We start from the raw sequence: 25630 nt of genomic DNA, 5'->3' as shown, positions 1-25630 counted from the left end.
TTTCTTGTAATCAAGGAAGAGAAGAGGATTGATAGCAGATGCACACGGAGAGTTTACTTTGGAGGCCCTTTCTGGCTTCCTCGGCACAGGAAGGCAGCTCGAATGACAGTGACTCCAATTCCTCTCATCATCCTAGGCCTGTAAGAACTCTGGGGAAGGAAGATGCTGGAAGGCCCTCCTGCATGCCCTCCCGCACAGGCTGCTCCTGCCCCGATGTGTGGCACTGGTCTCCGAGGGCCGTGGAGAGTAACAGAATAGTCGAACCTGTTAGCCTCGTCAAGCAACTCCAGGTTTTCTCACGAAGATAGTCTAAACCTTTTCCCCAGCTTGAGAACTCAAGAGGCCTTTGAGGGGACTCAGAAGACTACGTGTACAAGTGGGAATAGTTTTCAAATGCTACACACGTATATGTATGAATAAGTTTAAATTGTTTTAAATGTTATGTCACGATTAATAAAAAGCACATTCATTTAAAAGTATTCTTCATTTTATAGTAGCTCTCCCTCATTATACTAATACTAAAAACATCACATATCAAATGGGATGAGATTTCTGTTTTTAATTAAAAAGAGGTCCTCACTTTTGAAAAGGTTAAGATTTTTTTGTCTAAGTTCTACTTTGAAGCTCCTACTGACAAAAGGGTAGCATTTTAAGCTCCACCCAGGTTTCACGCCAATTTCCTCTCCTTATTTCAATTGTATACAGTAGGAGGAGAGGGCTCGCCTTTGACTCTGTACAGAACGTGTGAGATGACAAATAGCGCATGTTATAGCTACATACACAGACACCTGCGGTTCTTGAGGGAGAAGCCCCAAGACTGGTGGATACCAACTCCTGGCTTTCTTCTGGGCCACATCTCTATTGAGGGTTGTTATTTCCTAAGCACCCACTTATACCGCAAGTGAAACTTATTTTCAGAATGCATTTAAGGCTTATGTCTCTCTTGATGGCCTTTTTTCTCAGGAAAAAATGCAAGATGTTTATTACTTCACAAAATTTCCCATATTCTACATGACAATAAAAGACCCACACATTTTAGCCAAAACACTTTGCTATTCCAAAGTATCTGATTCAAGTGGACAGACTTAGCAAACGAGAATACAGGATGCACAGTTAAATTTGAATTTCAGATAAACAATGAATAATTTTCAGTATAAGTACATCCCATGCAATATTTGGGAAATACTTATCTTAAAAACATATTTGGTATTTATCTGAAATTCAAATTTAGCTGGGCATTCTGCATTTTATCTGGCAACCCTAAAATTGACTTGCTCTTATACAGGAGACTTTCTGCTTGAGATAAAAAATTCACACCTCAACAAAGTTTGTCCATTTCTACCTATTATGGATTTTCATGGCCTCCTGCAAATAGTTGCCCTACTGAGTCTTACATCTGTGAATGTCAAGAAAATATTTTATTGGCCCCTCAAGTATTTTTTTCTATACTAAGGAGTTACAATTAAAACTCATCCTAAAGCTTTAGAAAATTTACATGCTAAAGGAGGCCTTTCTAAAGCTTAATGTGTAAACCAATGAAATTAGAACACTCACTCCCTCATACCATACACAAAAATAAAAAACTCAAAATGGCTTAAGGACTTAAATATAAGATATGACACCATAAAACTCCTACAAGAGAACATAGGCAAAACATTCTCTGACATAAATTGTACCAATGTTTTCTTAGGTCAGTCTCCCAAGGCAAAAGAAATAAAAGCAAAAATAAACAAATGGGGCCTAATCAAACTTATAAGCTTTTGTACAGCAAAGGAACCATCAACAAAACGAAAAGACAACCTACGGAACGGGAGGAAATGTTTGCAAATGATACAACCGACAAGGGATTAATCTTCAAAATATACAAACAGCTCATACAGCTCAATAGCAAAAAACCATACAACCTAATCAAAAAATGGGCAGAAAACCTAAACAGACGTTTCTCCAAAGACGACATACAGATGGCTAACAGGCACATGAAAAGATGCTCAACATCGCTAATTATTAGAGAAATGCAAATCAAAACTATAATCACACCGGTCAGAATGGCCATCATCAAAAAGTCTACAAATAATAGGGACTTCTCTGGTGGCACAGTGGTTAAGAATCTGCCTGCCAGTGCAGGGGACATGGGTTCGAGCCCTGGTCTGGGAAGATCCCACATGCAGCCGAGCAACTAAGCCCGTGTGCCACAACTACTGAGCCTGTGCTCTAGAGCCTGTGAGCCACAACTACTGAGCCCACGTGCCACAACTACTGAAGCCCATGCGCCTAGAGCCCATGCTTCTCAACAGGAGAAGCCACTGCAATGAGAAGCCTGCGCACCACAACGAAGTAGCCCCCACTCACTGCAACTAGAGAAAGCCCACGCGCAGCAACGAAGACCCAATGACCCAACACAGCCAAAAATAAATAAATAAATTTATTAAAAGAAAAAGTCTACAAATACAAATGCTGGAGAGGGTGTGGAGAAAAGCGAGTCCTTGTACACTGTTGGTGGGAATGTAAACTGGTGCAGCCACTATGGAAAACAGTATGGAGTTTCCTTAAAAAACTAAAAATAGAGCTACTGTATGATCCAGCAATCCCACTCCTGGGCATATATCTGGAAAAGATGAAAACTCTAATTTGAAAAGATACATGCATCCCATTGTTCATAGCAGCACTATTTACAATAGCCAAGACATGGAAACAACCTAAATGTCCATTGACAGACGAATGGATAAAGAAGATGTGGTGTGGTATACACATACATACACACACACACATGCACACACACAATGGAATATTACTCAGCCATAAAAAAATAAAAAAGAACGAAATAGTGCCATTTGCAGCAACATGGATGGACCTAGAGATTATCATACTAAGTAAGTCAGTCAGAGAAAGACAAATATATGATATCACTTATTTATGGAATCTAAAAAAATGATACAAATGAACTTACTTACCAAACAGAAACTGACTCACAAGACACAGAAAACAAACTTATGGCTACCAAAGGGGAAACGTGGGGGAGAGATAAATTAGGAGTTTGGGATTAATAGATACACACTCTATATATAAAATAGATAAACAACAAGGATTTACTGTACAGCACAGGGAACTATATTCAATATCTTGTAATAAACTATAATGGAAAAGAATCTGGAAAAATATATATCTGAATTACTTTGCTGTACACTAGAAACTAACACAACATTGTAAATCAACTATACTTCGATTTTGTTTTAAAAAGGCCTCCTTTAGTGAACTCAATATGTCTATGTGTACATATGCATTTATTTACATCTCTCCTTGCTCCAAAAGAAGGGCCTAAGGTGTCATAAAGTACATAAGAACCAACCTAGTCAGTGAATAAAGGTAGTAAAGATAAAATCAGGTTAGGGAAATCAGAGCCAGGAATGAAGCTAGTATATGGAACGGACAGCACAGATTTGACTCCAGCCCTTTGTGGAGCTGCGGTGAAGAGGGCCTCTGCAGAGGCACATTTCACAACATCCACAAAATAAAACAAACCTGCTGCTCAGGAATCACTCAGCTATTCTTGGTTTTGACCTAAGATCCTCATAGAAGACAGAGTGTAATCCAGTGACTAATGTTCTCTCTAAGATCCTTTGAGTATAAATGCAGCAACTAGTTTCTAAAGCTTCAATATTTGCCAGTGGCACAATGCTCTAACGCAGTTCAGAGACAGCAATTCTTCAGATGTCAAAAGACCGCAATCCAGTTATGCAGCTCTCTCATGACTTATCTAAATAATAATAATAATCATGATGATGATGGCAATGGTAACACTCATAATAATAGTGCCTACTAGGTATTGAGCAGCTGCTCTGTGCTAGGCAATTACATTTAACCTGCACAATAATCCTGCAAGGGGGATTCCCCGGTGGCACAGTGGTTAAGAATCCACCTGCCAATGCAGGGGACACGGGTTCGAGCCCTGGTCCGGGAAGATCCCGCATGCCGCGGAGCAACTAAGCCTGTGTGCCACAACTACTGAGCTTGCGCTCTAGAGCCTTCGAGCCACAGCTATTGAAGCCCACGTGCCTAGAGCCCGTGCTCCGCAACAAGAGAAGCCCGTGCACCGCAACAAAGAGTAGCCCCCGCTCGCGGCAACTAGAGAAAGCCCATGCACAGCAACGAAGACCCAGTGCAGCCAAAAATAAATAAATAAATAAATTTACTAAAAAAAAAAAAATAATAATAATCCTGCAAGATAGATACTATTACCTCTTTGTTTTTATGAAAGTGAAGAAATTGAGGCTCAAAGTTATATGCCCAGAGTTATAAAACCAGTAAATGGCAGAGCTATGATTTGAACCCAAGTCTGTCTGATCCTAAGAGCCTGGCTCTTTCTGAGAATGAGAAAGGGTTTACATTTTTTGTGGAGTTTAAAACTAACATTAATTTCTCTTTTTTTTTCCAATTATGAAAGTAATACCTGGTTTAGAAAATAGAAAAAATAGGAAAAGAAAGAAGAAAAAAATCACCCAAACTTTTGGTCATTTATGGTCCGTGTTGATGGGGAACAGACAGAGGATATAGACCTGAATGATAATAAGGAGGTCAAGAGAGGAGAGAAAGACATTTCAAACTCTAAACCCACCATTTAAAAATCTGTTCCTTTTTCTTTTAATAACTAACTTTACTGGTAAATTAGGTTTAGAACAGCAGTCCCCCACCTTTTTGGCACCAGGGACCAGCTCCGTAGAAGACAATTTTTCCACAACCGGGGGTGGGGAGATGGCAGTGACGCGGGCGGTGACGCGGGTGGTGACGCGGGTGATGGGGGCAGCAGATGAAGCTTCGCTCTCGCTCACCCACCACACACCTCCTGCTGTGTGGCCCGGTTCCGTACAGGCTGCAGACCCATACTGGTCTGCGGCCCGGGGGTTGGGGACCCCTGGTTTAGAAAACCTGAATTCTTGGTTGTGCTTTGCCAAAAACTGGCCTTGAGACCCTCTTGAGTCATTCTTCTGGGTTCCCTCGTTCCCGCCCCGCCATGGTTCTTTTCTTCCTTACCTGGGAAATGAAGGGTCGAACTGCTCATGTTTCTCAGAGTTGCCCTTGGGGGTGTTAAAAACGCAGATGACTTATCCTAAGCCCCAATCAATCAAAATCTCTGGGAGAGGGGCCTGGGAATGTACATTTCACAAGATGCCCCAATGATAGATCTGAAGATTTGAAACTTACTCTTAACAAGAGGAGATTACAAAAGGAGGTATTTTTACTGGGAAACAACCTTTCAGATTATTTAACCTCAGCCCTGAGCGTAGCTCTTGGTTGTTAGCCTGCTGCCGTACTTTACCTGTAGGCGCCCAGGTTGATGCAGCTTATCCCCAGGTTGTATCTGGATCGGATGAAGCCTGGCTGAATCTCCAGCGCTCGTGTGTAGGCCTCCACGGCTTCCTCGCTGCGGTCTCCGTTTGCCAAGGTCGCCCCGAGGCGGTTCCATAATGAATAGTCCTGATGACAAAATTAGAGCTCTCTAACAACCCCTAGAAGCCACAATGACAGAGTATTCCCCTGTTCCCTGCTGAAAGATGATAGCTAAAACTGTATCCAATGCTCATGGACAAGGACCATGACAGGTGAATTACTCAAAAATCTTTATGGACAACCCTCTGAAATGACTTTCATTCATCAAAGAGCAGCTACTATTTGATGCTGTCAGGCAAATCATGTTTCTATTTTAGGTATCTAAGTATTAACAGCCACTGTAGCATATCAGTACTGATCACTTTAAACCATTGGATGCAGGGAAATAAAGTGCAGCAGAAATGCACAAAACGTAGCCTGTGAAAACTTATTTTTAACAGAGAATCTTATGGTTTCTTGCTGTGCACTTACCTCTGGCCGAACAGTTAAGGCAGCATTAAATGCATCTATTGCTCTATTAAATTCTCCCCTCAGGTGGAACAGTACCCCCAGACCTGTCTGTAGGTCTGGGTCGATCATATCTCCATTTTGGTGGGCAGCTTCTAGATATAATTCCTTCACTCCTTCCAGAACAGAGCTACAAGGGAAACAAGTTAGATTTGTAATCCAAATAGTCTGACCATAAGTGACTTACTAGTATGTTTGCTGTTTCAGGGGAACAGACTGGAAAAATCTTGCTTAAAATATCTTAGCTTAATGAGAGGACTATTAATATTGTAGGTTAAAAAATACCTGCTGATTTTCACGAAATATGTTGTTGTACACAGATAAGACTGTGCTAAGTAAGGTCTTGATGAGGAGAGTTCCATGGACCCTATGATGACAATGTAGAAAACCCCAGGGCTAAGTTTACCAAGGCTTGAGTGAGAATTTAACATCATGATTTATTGCTGATAGAAACAAAATTCCCAGAAGAAAGGACTTTCCTTTTTCCCCACACCTAATTCTCAGGCTTTACAAAACTTGGCACATTGGTATTTATTATAACTTATTTTAGGTTAATTATATGTCCAGAGCATTTGGCTTTGAAATACGGTACTCAGATAAACGTCTGGGAGTGTCCACAATGTAGGTCATTTGCCCAAAGTTTGGCTCTGGTCTCGGCATCAATCTTTGTGGTCAGTGCTGCTCTTCCAGCAGAATGCTGTCCTACAAACCATCCTGAAATGGGTGGTGGTGGGGACCGAGGCTCATTAGTTGTCCTGAAGGTGATTGTGTACACGGATGTAATTTAATGAGAAGGATACCTATCAACGGGAGACTTTGACATCCGCCGGGTGAGGCCTGGAGACCCCTTCTTGCTCTTCACAAGGTATTTGTACTTTGGATTTTGCTTAATCCAATTTTTTAAAGCTTCACAGGCATCCTGCTGATGTCCGGTGTTAGTGTAACTCACAGCCAAAGCCATCAAAGCTTTCAAGTTGTTGGGCTGCAATTCTAAGCACCTGAAAGAAGGCAAAATAAAAGCCAATTTCAGATTTTTTTTTGGAGCCAGAGTCTGAACAGTTCTTTAGAAAATTTGAGGTCTCAATTAAATGGTGCAAAAACATTGCTAAGTTTATGTTGTCTCTGGAAATACCGTATTTATCTACATGAAAATTGGGACCTCTGCACATTTTTAAGAAAGTTAAAACTCAGCCTGATTAGTGCTAGATTTGGTAATTTTAATGAAATGGTTTAAAAACAATAGAAAATGAGGCTAATCCTGCATATAATTTATTAGTAATTAGTTTATCTAATGAGAAGTAGGGAATATCACTATTTTAATGCCGATCTACTATCAACATATTAAATGTATCTTGTCCACAAAGCAAACTGACTTGAACTAAATTTGGATGTTAAGAAATGAAAGACTATACAGTGTTTCATAAAGGAGAGGGAAATTCCCCATGTTTCAACTACTAATGTGGGTTTAGGAGGCACGGGCTACAGCTGCTCTCCCTCATGCTACCCCACTGGCCGCTGGCAAGGGCTTTTCAAACTTTGATGTGCATGAGAATCATCCGGGGATCTGGTAAAATGCAGATTCTGATCTAATAGGCCTGGGGGTGGGGGCAGCCTGAGGTTGTGCAGGTACGACAAGCTCCCAGGTGATGACGATGCTGGTGATCTGTGGATAAGACTTTGCTTAGCAAGCCCTAGACAGAACCTATATCGGTTCTTTAGGAAGAGATTACATATATATGGATGTATAATAAATATACATTTATTTATTTATAAGAAAGAGTAGGGAAAGTGAAAGTCTATTTGGTAGGGGCTATTTTCCCAGGGTTTAAATAGGAGCTCTAACCAAGTAAGATGTGATCCTACGCCCACCAAAGTAGTCTAGAACTTCAGTCAGGGGCTCAGGATGCTGAAACTGTCTCAGGAGATTCTCCATAGACACATGGAACTAAAATTACATTGAGATTATTTTGAGTATGTTTTTCCTGAAGAAAACTTTCAGATGCCACAAAAGGCTAGAAAGCTAAAAACTATTGATTCAACGAGTCTACTTTATGACTGCTTTTGACATAGACTCTTTTGTGCCAATGAAGGCCAATTTGTAGTTGGTAAAACACTGCAATTTAAGAACACGATGTCTTCATAAATTGTTTTCCAGAGCTAAATGGAAGTAATATGTGGCATCTTGGCACTTATCCTGGTCACATTTTTACGGTGTACTTAAGGGTCAAAGGACAAATCTGAAACCACAGGAAGTCCATTATCAAGTGTCCACCAGGCCCATGATTTTGCACTTAGCTTCATCTACCTCTGGAGGGCGACAATAGCTGCTTGTTCATTTTCATTCTCTGCCTGGGTTATCCCGAGGAACTGCCATGCCTACAAAAAACAACTGATGTCAACATTACAAAAGCAAGCAGAATCACTCATGTGCTTTAGTTGGCTCGTTTACGTGTGACAGATCCCTCTGTGCAGAGCAGCCTGTCTCGGTTGTGAGAGTCTTGTAAAAGGGAAAAACATCACATGCATTTCTTCATTCAAACTCTCTTGTGACATCTGGGTCAAAATTCTCCATCATTATTTACAAACTCTAAGTATTTATTCTCTCCTGTGGCTCATGGAAACCTCTGAGTTTCTGAGATTTCATGATATTAGGTATCCTAAAATCAAAAGATAAATATATAAAACGATGCATCTATCAGGAAAAGAGGTAGAAAAATAACTCAGAAATGTAGCTAAATAGTCTAAAGTTTACAATAAGGAACCTCAAGATGTACAAAATAGAATTAGTTTGTATAAATGAAAGTCAAGCAGTTATTATAAGAGGTAACGGGAAATTTAGGAACTAGGGGAAACAAAACGAACCCCGCTACAATGTGTTCACCACTTAATATAATCATTGTTCAAAAGCATAAAACACATATAAAATGCAACATAATGTATATATACTTTTATAGCCTACATTTACACTTTATATTACATTATCAGCACTTTCATGTTTTTATAAAATCTCCCTTATATTTTTTAATTTAAATTTTGTTAAACAGATATCCCATCATTCCCTCAACCAATTCCCCTGTTCCTCTACGTTGTTTCTAATCCTTTGCAATGGTCAATAATGTGAAGAATATCTTCAAACAGATAATGTTTTCCGCATCTGGAATCAAAATTTTTAATATAAAAGATTTCTACTTATATACTTATAAGAACAGTACTTCTTACACCATTACAAGTGCAATACGCATCAACAAAACCTCTCATTACACACATTGTCCTCAGATTTGCTGGGCGTGTATCAGAGTCTTAGGGATTTTAAAAGATTTGCATAACTCTCTTCTTTGAGAAGCAATGCTATGAACATTTTAAAACAGAACTCTATGAAAACATAGGGAGTCATCTTAAAGTCCTGTAAAAATTGTATCGGCTTTTTCCCTCATGGGTTATTATTACACATACCATATAAACTCATAAAAAAAATACTAAGTATTTCTCCCCCCAGAATATCAGTGATTCTTTTAAATCTTTCAAACATATACAGAGCAGCTTCTAATTTGATTTCACCTTTCATACATCTTAGAATGCTTCTTAAGAAAAGATTGATGAAACAGTCTTTCTCTGGGGGCATCTTCCTAGCCTTTGGGTGTGGTGTCATTTTTACCATTCACAGATCGTCCATTATCTTAGCGTTGGGCTCTCCATCGATTGAGAAGCCCTGGGTCCTGGTCTAGGATCCATCAGTTACCAAGTGTCCTCATTTTCTCAGTTATGAGCCTGGGATAATAATGTATACCTTTTTATTAAACTTCCCAGGGTTGTTACGTCAAATGATATAATGTATATGAAAACACATAGCACTTAGAAATGTAAGATGACACTATTTTGTTGGGAGGGTTGTTTCCTCTTAACGCAATGACTTTCTCTTCTACATTGATACTTAGATCTTTTAAAAATACCAATATTTTGGTTCAGAATTCCAACTCTCAATTCAATCTCATTTCACTGTCAACATTTTGACTAACAAGATGCTAGGTGCTTTAAGTAGTATCAATAATTAGTTTACTTGTTCTTTCTATACAAACTAAGTACAAACAATAATAATGATAAAGGCTAAACATTGATGTGCCAGGCACTAAACTGGGCATTTTATTTGTATGAACTTATCCTCACGACACCCAATGAGATAGTTATAATTGTGATTTCCATTTTACATGTGAGGAAACTGAACCTTAGAGGGTTTAAATGGCTTGTCCCAGATCACGTGGCTCATGGCTAACAAGTGGTAGAGCAGGGATTTGAACCCACATGGTTAGGATAGCAGAGCCCAGAGGCTTAACCACTGTTCTGTACTGCCTTCTCAGCACTGCATATATAATACATTTCTGCAAATTCCTCTGGGAATATCCCCCTATAAGATGTTTCCTGAAAATTACAAACTAAAAAAGAAGATTTGATACCTGCCAGTGTCTTATTACAGGCCTTTGCAGTTTGGGAAAATTAGTGGACCAAAATAAAATTGCAGAAGGCTCTTTGGTGTCTCCCAGTCTCCATCTCCACTCACCCTTCATGTCTCAGAGAAAGGGGCTTTTCTAACATGTGAATCTGATCGTATCCCATAGTGGTTCCCCATGGCTTTCAGGATGAAGTTCAACTCTTGGCTACCTCTTCTTCCCCCCTCTCCTGCCACTGTCTCCTCCCCTTCTCACCATGGATCCAATGTTTCCTGTCCCTCTGCCCATCCACAAACCATTCCCTCTTAAAAACAGCTGGACTCCCCTGCAGTTTTTAATCCTCTCTCCCTCAAAATTCAGCTTTGGATTCACTTGGAGGGGAAGGCTGGGTCAGAACCCTTGCTCTCGGCTCTCCTGTGCGTACTCTTGACACTGCATTTATTATACTACATTGATTTATTTACTTGTCTTCCAGATAGATCACAAATCTGTCCTTTCAACTGGTCCATTTTTTCTACCTCTTCAATACTTTAGGGCTTCCCTGGTGGCGCAGTGGTTAAGAATTTGCCTGCCAATGCAGGGCACACGGATTTGAACCCTGCTCCGGGAAGATCCCACATGCCGCAGAGCAACTAAGCCCGTGAGTCACAACTGCTGAAGCCCAGGTGCCTAGAGCCCATGCTCTGCAATAAGAGAAGCCACCGCAATGAGAAGCCAGTGCACTGCAACGAAGACCCAATGCAGCCAGAAATAAAAATAAATAAATAAATCTATAAAAAAAATTTAAGCCAATGCCTGGCACAATTCTCGGGACACAATAGGTGCTCAATAAATGCTGAGTGAGTAAATCAAGGGTGAGATATGGTGTTGCTCTAGACCCAGAGTACGATTTCATACTCTGCCCCATGAAAACTACTGCTGAGCCTCTAGGTTGGCAGTTTTGGTCTTCCGTTTCCTGTCTCCACCTTTTATTTTTGGGCACTGTAGACACTGCAGATTTGGTTAGAAAATAGGTACCTATTTGTAACTTTCAAACACATATCAGGCTTAGCCACGTTAACTCCTTTGGGAAACTTTACTTGATGAAAATGCCACCTAGCAGAACTCTCTGTCACCCTCTGTCCACCTCTTTCCAAGCCCGGCAGGATGAAGGGAAATGACACCTCTGCATCTCCAGGGTCCTGAAGAATTGCTGCCTCCATGAACAGGATGGTAACTGGCAGGTCCCCTTCCTTCAGCCTTTTTAAGCCTTCTTCAAATGCTCCAGGCCAGTCCTTGAAGGGGTTTTCAGTGTGAAAGTAATATCCCTACAACACAGAGGGGCCAACACAGATCCATTGATTTCACTCTTCATTGTTATACTCAGTCAGTTCTTTTTTAATCTGAATTCAATTAATTTTATTTAAGTTATTTGATTAATTTCAATTAAGTATAAATTGCTCTTTTTCCCCTTATTTTGACTGTGGTACATTTTCATTGTGTAAATGTTAATCTTATTTTGTTATCGAATAATATGAAAAGAAACAAAAAGTTACCTATAATGTCATGACTTAAATATGATCACTGCTAATATTCTGGAGTTTGTCTTCCTTCTGGCATTTCTTTTGTTCTTTTTGTTTTAGCCATTTCCCCACAAGATTTTTAAAATACTGACTTTTGGGACATATTTTTGCTAAGTGCTGCCACTCACTTCCTTGAAATGTTAATACCACATACTGCACATCTGTTTATATACAGTGGCCCTTTGGAGGGCTACAAACCATTGTCATATCTAAGATTTATTTCACCTTCTACTCCTCAAACCAGTTTTTGTCCCATTGGGGGGCTGTATCTCTCCACTGAGAATGTATGCTTTAAAGTTACGATCTTTTATTGCAAAAATTTAAACAATACAGAATGTACAAATAATCTTCTAATATTTTTCTGAGTATATAAGTTAAATAAGTTCATACTATATATGCAGGTTTGTAGCTTAAGCCCCACTTAATTTTAGTTATTAAAATTATTTATATTATGCTAAAAATTAATCAATCCTCTCGATGGACATTCAGGTTACTGCCAATTTTTTTTTGTTGTTGTTATCATAAATAAAGCTACAGTGAAAGCCTCATGCTCAAATCTTTGTCTGCATGTAATTATTACCTTAGGATAGACTTCTAGAAGGATTTATTATGCTAAAGGCTATGAACTATTTTGAGACCCTTGATATATGTAGCTGAATTGTTTTTGAGAAAGTATGTCCTGACAGACTCTCATCAGAAGTATCAGAGATATTATTTGTTGCAACCTTAGTAGCAGAGATTGTCATAAAATCCTTCCAATTTGATAGATACAAATAAGCTAGGTCTGCTGATGATGCTACTAAGGTTTTTAAATACATCAAATGGAGACCTTCACTCTCCATAGGTGCTTAGAAAGACAAAACTCTTTGTCAAAATCCATAGGGTATGACCAGCTTATGTAGTGGTGTTAGGGATATGGGGCCCTGGGAGTGGGGAGCTCTGGTGCATGGATTACAGCCCAGAGACTGATGTTCTGCATCAACATTCTCTCTTCTCACTCTCGATTTCTTTGTGGAAAATTAACCTAATTAGTTTTAATGAGATGGTTGATCTGATTTTATGAGATTTTTGCCTCACCTACTGTGGGACAGAGAATACTGGAGGAAGAAGAAGGACATTTCAATGACTACATAGAATGCTAATCCCATAAGATCAGAGACTATTCATCACAGTCCCCAGTATCTAGAGCAAACAGTAAAATTTGTTGGGTTGAACTAAATAACATGGAAGGTATCCAGAACTGAGTATGACTGAGAATTCCTCTACCACCAAAAAACATAACATAAACATTTATATATTTATGTTTCCCCTGTGAAAGAAAATTCAATCTTTCCATCTCTTTCTTTCAAGTCATTTAAACTTATTTCTCAAGTGTTTTCTTTTTCCCAAGTGCTTTTAAAAGCATAAACCCTAGAGCAACTGGGACTTCATGGGTAATTGGACTGGCTGCTGACTGTACTCACATATTTGCTGGGGCTCTTCTCAGGGGAATATCTCTGAGGAATCCCCTTGGGACCTGACCTGGTTGTGTGAAGTGTATCTTTTCCACTGAGTTCTTTGCTAGCTGCATAAAGACCACCTGTGAAATACAGCCCTAAGCCCCCCTTTTTACCCCCCTGCCCAATGATATCACTTCTGTCAGCTTACTGACGTGGCTCAGGCATTGTGGGATTAGCCCAGTTCTTGTTCTAACCCGCCCTCAATGTTAGTTCAGTAACTGGCCAAGCTCTGGTTGGCTGCCAAACTGTCTTAACATTGATAAAAAAAATAAGGGTATTCCATTCCAGCTTTGCTGCCTTCACGCATTGGAAGATTACACTGTTTTCACGTGCCAGAATTTCTTATAGGTCAGATTGACATGAAATTGTGTTTAATTCTTGGAATTTTTTTCACAAAATAGTTATCAACTAATTTATAAAAATATGATCCACAGAGGTTGAGAAAACTGGTCAGCATATGTAAGAAGAAAAATGATCACCTTCTCGCTAGCTGAGATTGTAACCTGGTTCTGGGCTTCTTGGTTCTCCGATATCCAGTTCCTCCGGGCCATTTCTTCCCATTCTGCTTGCATCTTATCCCAAAACTCTGTATCTGACTAGGAGACAGGAAAAATGAAGAGAGAGAGATTTAAGAACATGCTATATAATTTGGTTTATTTCCAGAGAGACAGTTTTCCTCATAGATAAAAATGAGTTCTGAGGAGGAATAAAGCGTTCAAACTAGCCACATCCAATGATACTCATGGTTGAAGAGCTTCTGGAGGGCACTCAGTGCTCAAAGTGTCAAACTAGATTAGTTCTGACTTTCTCCAGGAGGAAAATAGTTACCATCTGAGGAACCAGGCTCACATAAACCAAATTCAGCTACAAATCCATTCCTTGAACAGTTTCAAGTGTGGGTACCAGGCACACATTTTAGGAAGGGCAGTCTCTCCTAGAGTTGCTCCTAGGCTATGAGGAACTAGAGCAACTGCTTTGGGACTGGCTGGGCAGTGACTTGGGGGGGCAGCTGGCCATGGACAAGGGAAAGCAACATTGGTTGATCCTACTTTGTGCCAAGCACTGTGCTAGGAGAAAACTGAGTCTAGAGGGTTATGGTCATAAAGCTGGGATTGCACAGGATCTGAACCACAGTCTGGATTCTAAGCTCATGCTCATCCCCTTATGGCAAACGTGGCTTCCTGGTGCTAAAGAATGAAGGAGAACAGCTTTGGGCGTGAACTCGACTGAGACCTCTTCAAGGTGTGTATGTATGTACGTATGTATTTATTTTGGGCTATTTTGGGTCTTGGTTGCTGTGAGCTGACTTTCTCTAGTTGCACCGAGCGTGGGCTATTCTTCGTTGTGGTGCGCGGGCTTCTCTTGTTGAGGAACATGGGCTCTAGGCACACGGGCTTCAGTAGTTGTGGCATGTGGGCTCAGTAGTTGTGGCTCACAGGCTTAGTTGCTCCGCAGCATGTGGGATCTTCCCGGACCAGGGCTTGAACCCACGTCCCCTACATTGGCAGGCGGATTCCCAACCACTGCGCCACCAGTGAAGCCCTTCAAGGTCTTTTCTATGGCAGGATGATTTTTTGAAAAATACTGCTTTGTGTTTTCCTCTTTATAACTTTCAAGTCTTCAAAAGGGACACCAGGCCATTAGCTCTCCTTTACTTCAGGGGAAGTATGTGTTCCTGGACTGAGGCAGAATTTTTCTTCAAGATCTGTCCCTGGTTGGCTTCTACTTTACTAAGCCTGAAGAGAGTACTTGAGGTGTCCTGGAGGCAGGGGAGGAAAAAGAGGCAAGTATCATAAAGAACTTAAGAGAGAAGGGGGAATTTGCAGGGGCAGGAAAAGAGAAGGAGGGTGGTGGGTTCTGAAAGGAGTGGGAGATGATGCTTAGGTTTTAGGTATTTCCCTGGCAAATTGGCCCGACCTCCCAGAGAATGGCAGAGGGTATGCTAGGAACTCTGATCCTCATATGGCAGAGAAGTAGAGAGAAACTGGGTTTTGAGGAACCACTTGGGGCTTGGTTGGCTGTTAGCAGTCAGCAGGACAGACAAGAGGATGGAGGCTCTGTCCTTGTTTTCTGGTACCACGTAAGCCTTCCATATTTGGTGCCTAAGACTGCTACCTGGTTTGGTAAAAGAGATGTTTGGAAACCACTTTATTTTCCTTAAAGAAAACAAAGAGATGGGTATTCCTTGAACACCTGAGTCTGAGATCCAATTTCTCTGCAAATCTCAATTTCTGTGATTCTAAATTCTGTGACTTGTTGACATCCAATCAAAGGTCGTTCTTTATCTTTTAATCCTCCCAGTCTCACCCTCTACTCCACCCTCATGCCTGGGTGGTGGCTGTTCTGTGGTGGCACCTCTTCTTCAAAGTTGCTCCGAATGATAATTATAAGCTTATTTCTTCTGAATACACACATGCAGGGAAAAAGGGCCAGCCCAATGTGATTAATCCCAGGCTACTAAGTAATAAATAGTACTTTTTGTTCTCCTTCTTTATTATGTCCAGAATACTCATTCCTACCCCAGATACGGGTCCTGTCCCTTCAGTAGAGGCCTTCCCTCAACAAAGGCTCGGGACAGCAGGCATCTGGATAATCTGTGTCTGATATGCTAGAAGCCCATGGAATGGATACCACTTACCCAGGTTAAGGTTAGGAATAATATTCAAAATTTCTTTTTCAAGGAGTCTTTCTAGTAGAACACCAAATGGTGCCAACAGAAGGATCTCAGATATACAACAGCTAGATAAAGCACTAGAAGGAGATATCCTGCCATGTTAGGAGTAATCTGTCTTTGAATGAAGGGATGACAGGTGATGTTTTTCTCACTTCTTTTGCTCTTCTGTACTTCCTGAATTTTCTATAAGTATTTTTTTTTATAATTTAAGAAAGGTTAAAAAATAATAAAAAGAAAAATTATCTTTCCTTTTTAAAATACCAGGAAACCTGCTCATTTAGCTCCTGAGGAGACGCTTTCTTGAATAGCTTTTCAAAAATGCAGGTTGAGCTTGTCTGCATAGAAACAAAGAGAAATCCATCAAGTGAATTTTATAATGTTTACTGACTTTCTGAAGCCCCCCTGATGGGTGATGTGAAATGCCAAAGACTTCAAGTACTTTCTAAGGTAGTTAAGTTCCCTTAGTGAGGTTCCTTGTAATCTAAAGCAATTACAAGTCTTTTGAATGAAAGGATGAGGAACATTTTGTAATGTGTACGTCTCTATTACAAAAGTCACCTTTCCTGCTGTTTCAAATTAGAGCAGTAGATGAATAAATAAGACTGCTGTGGAAAGAGAACCTCAGTTGAGGTGGAGCTGTCAGGCCCTAATTTCATGAGATACACCAGGACTGACTGTTACCACTTAGAATAAGTTCTGCTGACTAATTAAAGTGCACTGCACAGTTTCATTTAATTACAGAAGACTACTTTTAGCACAATCAATTTTCATCTGGTCTCAGAATCCAGACTTCATTCACGTAAGTGCAATTAACACTGCTTCTTTTCTATTCCTAATCAATTTCAGGGAAACCTGAAACATATTTGAATTTTAAACGTCTTAGACATGACTGAGGAGATTTTACACATTGATGATTTTCTTAGCTGTTCTGGGATGGTGGTGGATTGTTTTCTACACTCTCTAGGTAATAAATTATCTGCTTACACCAGAAACGAGCTATTGTTTGCGATCCATTTTCATTTTTAAAATAGTTTTCTAATTATAACAATGGTAGATATTCATTAAAAACTTGGGCTGTGCAGTATGGTGGTTAAGAACAGACACTTTCTCCTCATATGACCCTGGGAACAAATTCTGGCTCCATCATTGGCCTTCTGCAAGTCCCTTAATATCTCCAGGTCGCATTCTCCTTATCCTTGAAATGAAGACAGACTAGTGGTCTTGGTTAGTCATTATTAGGACTAAAAGAGAAAGTGTGTCTGTGGCATAAAGCACATGGTAAATGCTCAGTAAAAGTAGGTGTGCTTACTAGTGCTTTTGTACCATTGAGAAAAATATAAAGAATGAAACAAAAATCATCCATAACCTCAAAGCTCAAATACACATCTGTGAGTATTTTGGTGTTTTAATTTTCTGTATATATCAGTACATACCCTCTTCTAGATACCTTTCCCCTCTTCAGTTAAATTTTTCCTTTCTGCCTAATTATTCAAAAATAAGAGCAAGGTTAAGAAGATTATTGCAAAAATGGACTGTTATGTGGCAATTAAAATGGTATTTATGAAGAGTTTATTACAACATGGAATAGGCCTTGATTTATAATGTTCCTTGATATGTAGTATGATCACAATGATAGAAAACAAGTAATGTGTGAGGAAAAAAAGACTATAGAGAAATGCACCCACGGTACTGAGTTCATGAGTTGGGATTATGAGGAATTTGCCCCATCACCTTCCCTTGTACTTTTCAGCATTTCCCAAATCTTCTATTGCTAGCATGTATTATTTTAGTGAAAAAGTAATATTTGCTTAAAATAAGCTTACATCTTTTCAGTTTCAATTCCTCCATGATGTTTTCTCCAAAGACCCTACACTACAGCAATCTCTTACCTCTCTGAATTCCAATACCCATATTCTCGACCAGTGGTTTGGAAGAAAAGAGGTACGTGCTAGCAGCTGCCATTAACCCTGTGAACTTGAGCAAGTCATTTAAACCCATCTGTAGATTATTTTTTATAATTTGTAAAGTGAGAAGACTGAGTTCATTCAATAATAGCTCAGGCTTCTTTGTGCAGATCAACTCAGAAGATCAGAATAAGGGGGAAGGGGGATCATAGTCCAGGATCACTTTTTTTTTTGGAAAGGGGCTTCTAGCCCGTTCACTGATCTCCAAAAATTATATACTTTAAAACATTTCTCTAAAAATATGTTTGACATTTTCCTTTCACTTTTTTTTTTTTCTTTTTTTTTTTTTTTGTGGTACGCGGGCCTCTCACTGCTGTGGCCTCTCCCGCTGCGGAGCACAGGCTCCGGACACGCAGGCTCAGTGGCCATGGCTCACGGGCCCAGCCGCTCCACGGCATGTGGGATCCTCCCGGACTGGGGCACGAACCCGCATCCCCTGCATCGGCAGGCGGACTCCCAACCACTGCGCCACCAGGGAAGCCCTCCTTTCACTTTTTGATTGTAAAACTAGTATATAAAAATTTCTGTAAGAACCATGACAAAATTAAATATTAATTAAAATATAAAGAATAAGAAAATAAGCAATTTAATTTAGAACCAGGGAATTTTAAGGGATAGCAGCATATTATCAGCTCCCATTCACCAGTCTATTTTGGTTATCTTGAGTTTAAATAGAGTTCCTTTCAATTTTGTGGGTCAAACATAAGTTGCTTAGAAACCTCCTGGGGTTGTGTTGTGAAGGAACTGATCTATGTGAGATTAAATGTCAATTCTGCTTGTGAGGAATCTGACTTTCCTTTTGCCGCTTTAGATATCCATTGATTAACTGTCACTGGATCAAAACTTAAAAAAAAAAGAAAAAACCCACCAAACGACCAACCAACCCATTCTGCATATGCAAAAGAAAAGAAAGTATCCCTTGCAAAGTGAGGAATGAAAATCACTATGCAAGTTTGGATAAAGTACTTGCCACAATAAACAATTTTTGTTGAAGTGAAATTATGTGCAGATGAGTTAGGGACCTCATTTCCCTGGATCTAGAAGCCCAGGCTGGTGAAGAGTGGCTGAAATGTCCCCACTCACATCACTTGTTGACTGACAGCTCAGTGTTAGTTGAGGATTCCATGTGGCTGCAACCAAAGATGTTTTTCAAACTTAATTAAACAAAAATTGAAGTACGGTTGATTTACAGTGTTGTGTTAGCTTCTGGTGTACAGCAAAGTGATTCAGTTAGACATACATATATAGCTATTTTTTTTTCAGATTCTTTTCCCTTATAGGTTATTACAAAATATTGAGTATAGTTCCCTGTGCTATATAGTAGGTCTTTGTTACTTATCTATTTTATATATGGTAGTGTGTATATGTTAATCCCAAATTCCTAATTTATCCCTCCCTCCCTCTTTCCGCTTTGGTAACCATAAGTTTATTTTCTATCTCTGTGGGTCTGTTTCTGTTTTGTAGCCACTTTCATTTGTATCATTTTTTTTTAAAGATTCTGCATATAAGTGATATCATATGATATTTGTCTTTGTCTGGCTTACTTCACTTAGTATGATAATCTCTAGGTCCAAGGGATAGGATAGAATTTTGATTGGTCAGAATTAGTTTGAGTTCTGGGTGTAAGTCCTGGGTGTGCCACGTAGTGAGGGTCATTGACAAACTGGAGTCTCTTCAGGCAAGAGTGGATGGGCAGGAGTAAGCCTGTTTATGAAGCAATTCACCTGGTAAAGCAAGGCTCAGAGGGGTGCTGGGCGCAGAGCAAGCAGTTTAGCCTTGTTTCTGCAGACAGCAGAATTAGGATGAATAGGTGGCAGTTCCGGGGAACAGATTTTTTTAAAATAAATTTATTATTTTATGTATTTATTTTTGGCTGCGTTGGGTCTTCATTGCTGCGTGCAGGCTTTCTCTAGTTGCAGCGAGAGGGGGCTACTCTTCGTTGCGGTGCGCAGGCTTCTCATTGTGGTGGCTTCTCTTGCTGTGGAGCAGGGCTCTAGGCGCATGGGCGTCAGTAGTTGTAGCACGTGGGCTCAGTAGTTGTGGCTCGTGGGATCTAGAGCACAGGCTCAGTAGTTGTGGTACACAGGCTTAGTTGCTCTGCAGCATGTGGGATCTTCCCGGACCAGGGCACGAACCCGTGTCCCCTGCATCGGCAGGTGGACTCTCAACCACTGCGCCACCAGGGAAGCCCAGGGGTCATTTTTGAAAGGGCTTTTAGGGTATTCATTAGCAAATGAACGCCTTTGCAGAGCCAGAATTTTACATGATCCTGTTTGTAGCTCCAGTGGTATTTGCATTCATAACGAAGAACTGCCCTAAAAGTGCCCTGAAATGAGGTTTGGAGACTAAGTCTGTTGTTTGCTGCTGCTTTGAGAGTAAGGTTTTGTGAGGCCAGTTTCTCAGAGGCTACTTATTTTCTGTAGGTCTCCTGGCTGCTCTCTGGGCTGCTAAGGGCAGGAGACTACAGGGCTGCTTTACCACAGGCTTGGGGACATGGGGAGGGCCCTTGGGTTTGAGCCTTGTCTCATGTTCCATGCAACAAGTCATGTGAGGAGGGAAGCGGCAGGTGGATAGTTATAGTGTGAGCCCTGTTAGCTTTTCTTCCTGTAAAGCAAGCGCCCGACTTCAGCTTTGATTGCCGAGGTATCCACTTCAAAGAGGCACCCACTTCAAAGATGGCATCCTCTTCAAAGTTGGCTATCTCGAATAAACACATTGCTAGCTACAAGACTAGATAAAGGGCCAAGCTGTGCCCCCCCCCCCCCGCACCTTACATCCCAGACTCCTTTGTTTTAGAGTTCTTTGACAACTGACCATTTGGGAGGATTGTTTTTTTCTCTCTTCCAGAGCTTTAAATTCCCACTCTTATGCTTTAAATTCACCAATAAAGAGTGGGCCCTTGAAACCCTAGGCCCCCACTCTCAAACCCAGTAAAAGGACAGCCCTAGACCCATGCTTGCGTTCTTTCTCTCTACCTGTGACTTTGCTGTGTGGTCCCAGTTGTGCCATGTAATTTCTAGGACCTGTAAGTAATAAACGTTTATTTTTCTTTAAAAGTTTCCTGATAGTTATTGCTGAGGGCATCTTGCAATCATAGTAAGAAACACAAGGGCCAGCCCAACCACAACACTGGTTAGGCTGAGACAGGCACAGAATAACAGTGAACTACAAGCAATGTGACTCTGTTCCAAAGGGGTTTCTTCTCCTTTAGCCATGTCTCCAAGTGGGGAAAGTCACTAGGAAACTCCCTACCAGCTTTATAAAATAAGGCATTAGAAATATTTGCTAAACCCAAACTATATGTTTGTGCTTGCATCATAGCAATATTAAACAAAACAAAACACCTAGATGTTGATGCTACTCTCAAGAAGCTCACTGTTCAATGATAAAATAAAAATAGAGGTAACTGCAATTCAAGAGAAGGTGAATAAATATTGCAAAAAGAAATAAACTTACTTGCTCAAAATCACCCTATTATTGGTAAATAAAAGATCTGGAATTCAAGATATTTATTCTTTCCTTTTAGGGCAGATTGCATCTTCCAAAAGTGGCTACAGTGGTGTTTCTGGTTTCCCAGCCTCTTCAGAACTTTGCCACACTCCATTAAATGGTGGAATCTGTGGCCCTGTCTTTGAACACTTGCCCTGACAAACAGAATGCAATGGAAGTGAACTGGTGTGACTTTTAAGGCTACATCCTAAAAGGTGATACAGTTTCTGCCTGCCTCTCTTTTACTCTCTAGCCACTCACCCTTGGAATCTAGCTGTCATGTTGGAAGGAAGCCCAGGCCTCAAAGAAAGGCCACCTGTAGGTGTTTTAGCCATCTACCACACTAAGGTTTCGGGTGACTACCAGCGTAAGCCTTCTGATATGTGACTGGGGGCGCCTGTAGATGATTCCAACCCCTCGCCAATGCTACCAGCCTTCAAGCCACATAGTGGAACCAAGATGAGCCATCCTCTCTGAGCCCTACCCAAATTGCAGATTTTTGAGCAAAATAAATATTGTTGTTTTAAGTCACAAGTGCTGGAGTAATTTATCACACATCCAGAGTAACTGGAGCATACTTTAGGTCAGTGGACTGGAGTAGGAAAGGAGGACTAGGTGTAGGAAGGGACCTTATGATGGGGCTTCCTCGAAGGATTGGGCAGGCTAATGACGTGTGGTAGCATTTCCTCAAAAAGTGTTTTAGGGACAAAGAGTTCTGTGGTCAAATGAGCTGGAGAAACTTCAGGTTAAAACAAAGGCTGCAAATTGGTGGCCTATAGGCCGGGTCTAGCCAAGAGTCATGTTTTCTCCCCCTCATCCTAGATGTGAAATTTCACATCAAAACTTGGATTTCAGGAGAATGGCCGAGATGGCAGAGTAGAAAGACCCTGAGCTCACCTCCTCTCACAAGCACACCAAAATCACAACTATCTGCAGAACAACCATTGATGGAAAAAACTGGAACTTACTAGAAAAGATCTTCTACAACTAAAGACATAAAGAAGGAACCACAATAAGACAAGTAGGAGGGGGGGACACTCGATGTAGTCAAATCCCATACCTCCTGGGTGGGCAACCCACAAACTGGAGAAAAATTATGTTGCAGAGATTCTTCCACAGGAGTGAGAGTTTGAGGCCTCTGTCAGGCTCCCCAGCCTGAGGGTCCGGCACCAGGAAGACAAGCCCCCAGAGCATTAGGCTTTGAAGGCCAGTGGGGCTTAATTGCAGGAGTCCCTTAGGACTGGAGGAAATAGAGACTTTACTTTTGAAGGGCACACACCAAATCTCATGTGCACCAGGACCCAGGGCAAGCTCAGTAATTTGATAGGAGCCTGGGCCAGACCTACCTGCTAGTCTTGGAGGGTCTCCTGGAGAGAGGTGGGGGGTGACTGTGGCTCACTATGGGGACACAAACACTAGTGGCATATTGGGGAACGTTCAAATGCATGAACACTGCTGCTGGCAACTGCCAGCTTGGCTCCTTAGCACCAAGACCTGGCCCCACCCAACAGCCTACAGGCACCAGTGCTGTGGTGCCTCAGGACAAACAACTAACTGGGTGGGAACACAGCCCTGCCCATCAGCAGACAGGCTGCCTAAAGACTTCCTGAGCCCATAGCCACCCCCAGACACAGCCTTGCCCACCAGAGGGCCAAAACCTAGCTGCACCCACCAGTGGTCAGGCACTGGCCCTTCCCACCAAGAAGCCTGCACAAGCCTCTAGACCAGCCTAGAGCATAGAGCTTGGGTGACGAGAGGGGAGTGCACTGCTGGGATGCATAGAACGTCTCCCACAGAAGGTCACTTCTCCAAGGTCGAGAAATAGAATTAACCTACCACATACATAAAAATACAAATAGCAACTTAGACAAAATGAGGGGGTAGAGGAATACATTCCAGACAAAGGAACAAGATAAAACCCCAGAAGGAGAACTAAGTGAAATGGAGATAGGCGATCCACCTGAGAAAGAGTTCAGAGTAATGATTGTAAAGATAAAGAATTCTGGAAGAGAATGGCTGCACAGAGTGAGAAGCTAGAAGTTTTTAACAAAGAGTTAGAAAATATAAAGAATAAACAAACAGAGATGAAGAATACAATAATTGAAATGAAAAATACACTAGAAGGAATCAATAGTAGACTAAATGATACAGAAGAACAGATCAGTGAGCTGGAAGACAGAGTAGTGGAGATCACTGCTGCTGAACAGAAAAAAGAATGAAAAGAAATGAGGACAGTTTAAGAGACCTCTAGTACAACATCAAGCACACTAATATTCACATTATAGGGGTCCCAGAAGGAAAGGAGAAAGAAAAAGGGCCTGAGAAAATATTTGAAGATATAATAGCTGAAAACTTCCCTAACTTGGGAAAGGAAACAGTCATCCAAGTCCAGGAAGTTCAGAGAGTCCCATAGAGGATTAACTCAAAGAGGAACACACCAAGACACACTGTAATCAAAACTACAAAAATTAAAGATAAAGAGAGAATATTAAAAGCAGCAAGGGAAAAGCAACAAATAACATACAACGGAAGTCCCATACGGCTATCAGCTGATTTTTCAGCAGAACCTCTGCAGGCCAGAAGGGAGTGGCATGATATATTTAAAGCGATGAAAGGGGAAAACCTACAACCAAGAATACTCTACCCAGCAAGGCTCTCATTCAGATTTGATGGAGAAATCAAAAGCTTTACAGACAAGCAAAAGCTAAAAGAATTCATCACCACCAAACCAGCTTTACAACAAATGTTAAAAGGAATTTCTCTAAGCGAGAAGGAGACCACAACTAGAAACAAGAAAATTACAAAGTGAAAAATTCACTGGTAAAATAAGTAAAGGTAGGAAAATCACCCTCACACAAAGCTAGTAAGGAGGTTAAAAGACAAAATTCGTAAAATCATCTGTATCCACAATAAGCAGTTAAGGGATACACAAAACAATTAGATGCAAAATATGATATCAAAAACAGTATGCAGGGGACTTCCCTGGTGGCACAGTGGTTAAAGAATCTGCCTGCCAATGCAGGTGATGTGGGCTCGAGCCCTGGTCAGGGAAGATCCCACATGCTGCGGAGCAACTAAGCCCGTGTGCCACAACTACTGAGCCTGTGCTCTAGAGCCCTTGAGCTGCAACTACGGAGCCTGTGTGCCACAACTACTGAAGCCCACACACCTAGAGCCCCTGCTCCACAACAAGAGAAGCCACCACAATGAGAAGCCTGCGCACCGCAACAAAGAGTAGTCCCACTCGCCGCAACTAGAGAAAGCTCACACACTGCAACAAAGACCCAACACAGCCAAAAATAAATAAATAAATAAAATTAAAAAAAAACAGTATGCAGGGTTTTAAAAATGCATTTGAAATTGAGAGATCAGCAACTTAACACAATCATGTATATATACAGACTGTTATATGAAAACCTCATGGTAACTGCAAACCAAAAATCTATAATATAATATATATACACACAAAAAAGAAAAAGGAATCCAAACATAACTGATAGTCTTCATATCAAAGAGAACAAAAGAAGAAAAGGGGGGAAAAAAGACCTGTGGAAACAAATCCAAAACAATTTAAAAAATGGCAGTAAGAACATACATATTGATAATTACCTTAAAAGTAAACTGACTAATGCTCCAATCAAAAGTCAGAGTGGCTGAATAGATACAAAAACAAGACGTATATATATGCTGCTTATAGGAGGCTCATATGAGATCTGGAGACACTTACAGACTGAAAGTGAGGGCATGGAAAAAGGTATTCCACACAAATGGATATCAAAAGAAATGCAGAGTAGCAATACTTATACTAGACAAAATAGACTTTAAAATAAAGACTGTTACAAGAGACAAAGAGGGACATTACATAATGATAAAGGGATCAATCTAAGAAGATATAACAACTGTAAATATATATGCACCCAACATAGGAGCACCTCAATATGTAAGGCAAACGTTAACAGATATAAAAGGAGAAATCGACAGTAAAACAATAATATTGGGAGAGTTTAACACCCCACTTACATCAATGGACAGATCATCCAGACAGAAAATCAATAGGGAAACACAGGCCTTATATGACACATCAGACCAACTGGACTTAAATGGT

General features: G+C 40.7%; 1 protein-coding gene across 1 annotated transcript in view; it reads right to left on the bottom strand.

Moving 5' to 3' along the window:
* PEX5L (peroxisomal biogenesis factor 5 like) overlaps positions 1-25630 on the bottom strand; it is a 109880-nt gene that overhangs the window by 4334 nt on the left and 79916 nt on the right. Inside the window, exons 8-13 of the mRNA XM_027111183.1 lie at positions 13878-13994; positions 11501-11644; positions 8198-8268; positions 6693-6890; positions 5857-6022; positions 5315-5472 (exon numbers count right to left, since the gene is read on the bottom strand). Of these exons, the coding sequence (XP_026966984.1) occupies positions 5315-5472; positions 5857-6022; positions 6693-6890; positions 8198-8268; positions 11501-11644; positions 13878-13994 (854 nt within the window). The remainder of the gene's footprint in view (positions 1-5314; positions 5473-5856; positions 6023-6692; positions 6891-8197; positions 8269-11500; positions 11645-13877; positions 13995-25630) is intronic.

The sequence above is a fragment of the Aethalodelphis obliquidens genome, unplaced genomic scaffold, assembly GCF_003676395.1.
Source record: "Aethalodelphis obliquidens isolate GAN/ISIS:26980383/991018 unplaced genomic scaffold, ASM367639v1 scaffold1, whole genome shotgun sequence".
NCBI classification, from domain to species: Eukaryota; Metazoa; Chordata; class Mammalia; order Artiodactyla; family Delphinidae; genus Aethalodelphis; species Aethalodelphis obliquidens.
Note: the sequence above shows the minus strand (reverse complement) of the source record. Positions and strands in the feature narration are given on the sequence as shown.